Source organism: Silurus aristotelis, assembly GCF_946808225.1.
Source record: "Silurus aristotelis genome assembly, chromosome: 2".
Classification (NCBI taxonomy): Eukaryota; Metazoa; Chordata; class Actinopteri; order Siluriformes; family Siluridae; genus Silurus; species Silurus aristotelis.
The window spans coordinates 38,792,026-38,794,525 of record NC_139575.1 but is presented as its reverse complement, the minus strand read 5'-3'; the positions used below and the strand labels follow the sequence as shown (position 1 = coordinate 38,794,525).

General features: G+C 45.8%; 1 protein-coding gene across 2 annotated transcripts in view; it reads left to right on the top strand.

The window, feature by feature from the left end:
- Nucleotides 1–2,500, top strand: part of slc44a2 (solute carrier family 44 member 2 (CTL2 blood group)) — a 12,880-nt gene that overhangs the window by 1,268 nt on the left and 9,112 nt on the right. For both annotated transcript variants that reach the window (XM_083526640.1, XM_083526639.1), the window contains exons 5-9: nt 309–422; nt 558–618; nt 1,016–1,142; nt 1,498–1,581; nt 2,439–2,500. The exon at nt 2,439–2,500 is cut by the window's right edge and continues 51 nt beyond it. In XM_083526640.1, the coding sequence (XP_083382766.1) occupies nt 309–422; nt 558–618; nt 1,016–1,142; nt 1,498–1,581; nt 2,439–2,500 (448 nt within the window). The remainder of the gene's footprint in view (nt 1–308; nt 423–557; nt 619–1,015; nt 1,143–1,497; nt 1,582–2,438) is intronic.

The window sequence follows — 2,500 nt, the reverse complement described above, 5'->3', positions numbered from 1 at the left end:
GTGTTTTCGTTTGTGTGTTGTGTATGTGTTTGGTATGTGTGTGTTTATGTGGGGTGTGTGTTTGTTTGTGTGGTGTGTGTGTGTGTGTTTATGTGGTGTGTATATGTGTGTTTGTGTGTGTGTGTGTGTGTGTGTGTGTGTGATGTGTGTGTTCTCGTTTGTGTGTTGTGTATGTGTTTGGTATGTGTGTGTTTATGTGGGGGGGTGTGTGTGTTTGTGTGGTGTGTGTGTGTTTATGTGGTGTGTATATATGTGTGTGTGTGTGTGTGTGTGTGTGTGTGTGTGTGTGTGTGTGTGTGTGTGTGTAGATTTGTGTAGAGAAGTGTCCGGATCGTTTCCTGACTCTGGCGAAGGCGAAGAGGAAAACTGAGGACCTGCAGTTTTACTCCCAGTTCTGTAAGGAGGGCGTCGACATCACCCAGGTGAGGAAAAACCTCTAAACCTCATCACATGACACTTCTCCATTCAGACGTATTTGCTCTTCACAACACCGGGTTCTGATCGTCACTTATCACCAATCAAATCACACCTGTGTGTTTGCGTGTTTGTGTTGTTAGACCACTCCGGAGCTCCTGAGGGACAGGGCATGTCCAGCGATGATCTTCCCCAGCAAGCCGTGTAAGTTTAACATTGTCTGCTAGTGACCTAAAACAATGGCTAAACAAGCAGCTAATTCTGTTAGCATGATGTCTCCTACAGAGTGAAACAGCTTTACTTCTAGAATTGTTCTAAATTTGCACTGACAGTATCAGTTGCTGATGAAAGCATCTCCACATTATGAAGCTCCCACCACCATGCGTCACACAGGGACTGCTGTTTGTTTTTGGTGGCAGGTGTGCTAACTCTGTTTCTGAGTTTCCAGATGTTGCAATACAATGATGTAAAATTCAGCACAGATCCACTTACTGTAAAAGACGTGCAAGAAACTGGATTTATTTTTTAAGAGTCATATGTGTGTGTGTGTGTGTTTGTGTGTGTGTGTGTGTGTGTGTATTTGTTTGTGTGATTTCCTCAGTTACACGCCGATGCCTCCCAGCTCTGGAGACAAAAAAAGGTGGATTTCTTGTTATTGGCAATGAGACAACATTCACAGCTGAAAACAACACCAGTGTGAACACCACTGACCTGCTGGAGGCATCGAAGTAAGTGTGTGAGTGTCTGTGCGTGTGTGTGCGTGTATATGGGTATATTTCAGTGTGTTTAGAAATCAAAACATGTCACTGTGAATAATTAATAACGGAATCAGTGTAGAGACTCCTCTATGGGTAACTGTAGATACAGTATGGTGGTTTGAGACACAGTCGTCATGGAAACTCAGACAGCCCTCAGTAGTGAACACAGTAAGCAATATACAGGGACAACAGATGAATTAGCTGTAGATTGGGGCTGTGTCACAAATCACATAACAAAATTAGTTAGTGTAGTGTAGTTTAGGACACAACCACAGGACGAGACTCCGCCTCCTTTATTATAGTTTATTATTGTGTGTTTTGACAGGAAGTCGAACATCGTGATGGAGACACGACAGGTGTTCATGAGGATCTTCGAGGATTACACACAGTCTTGGCACTGGATCCTGCTGTATGTTGAGTCTCACACACACACACACACACACACACACACACACACACACACACACACACTCACACACACACTCACACACACTCACACAGTTTAGAGCAGTTTGTTCACCGTTAAAAATCTCTCCCCTACTCTCTTTCTCTCTCTCTCTCTCCCCCCCCTCTCTCTCATTCTCTCTCTCATTCTCTTTATCTCTCCCCCCCCTCTCTCATTCTCTCTCTCATTCTCTCTCTCTCTCCCCCCCCCTCTCATTCTCTCCCTCTCTCTCTCTCTCTCTCCCCCCTCTCTCATTCTCTCTCTCTCTCTCTCTCTCTCTCTCTCTCTCTCTCTCTCTCTCTCTCTCTCCCCTCTCTTTCTCTCTCTCTCTCTCTCTCTCCCCCCCTCTCTCATTCTATCTCTCATTCTCTTTATCTCTTTATCTCTCTCTCTCTCTCTCTCTCTCTCCCCCCCTCTCTCATTCTCTCTCTCATTCTCTCTCTCTCCCCCCCCTCTCTCATTCTCTCTCTCTCTCTCTCTCTCTCTCTCTCTCTCTCTCTCTCTCTCTCTCTCCCCCCCCTCTCTCATTCTCTCTCTCTCTCTCTCTCTCTCTCTCTCTCTCTCTCTCTCTCTCTCTCTCCCCTCTCTTTCTCTCTCTCTCTCTCTCTCTCTCTCTCTCTCTTCCCCCTATCTCATTCTCTCTCTCTTTCTCTCTCTCCCTCTCTCTCTCTTTCTTTTTCTCCCTCTCTCTCTCTCTCTCTCTCTCTCTCTCTCTCTCTCTCTCCCCTATCTCATTCTCTCTCTCTTTTTCTCTCTCTTTCTTTCTCTCTCTCTCTCTCTCTCTCTCTCATTCTCTCTCTCTCTCTCTCTCTCTCTTTCAGTGGGTTAGCAGTAGCGATGGTGCTCAGTCTGATGTTCATTGTGTTGTTGCGGTTCTTAGCGG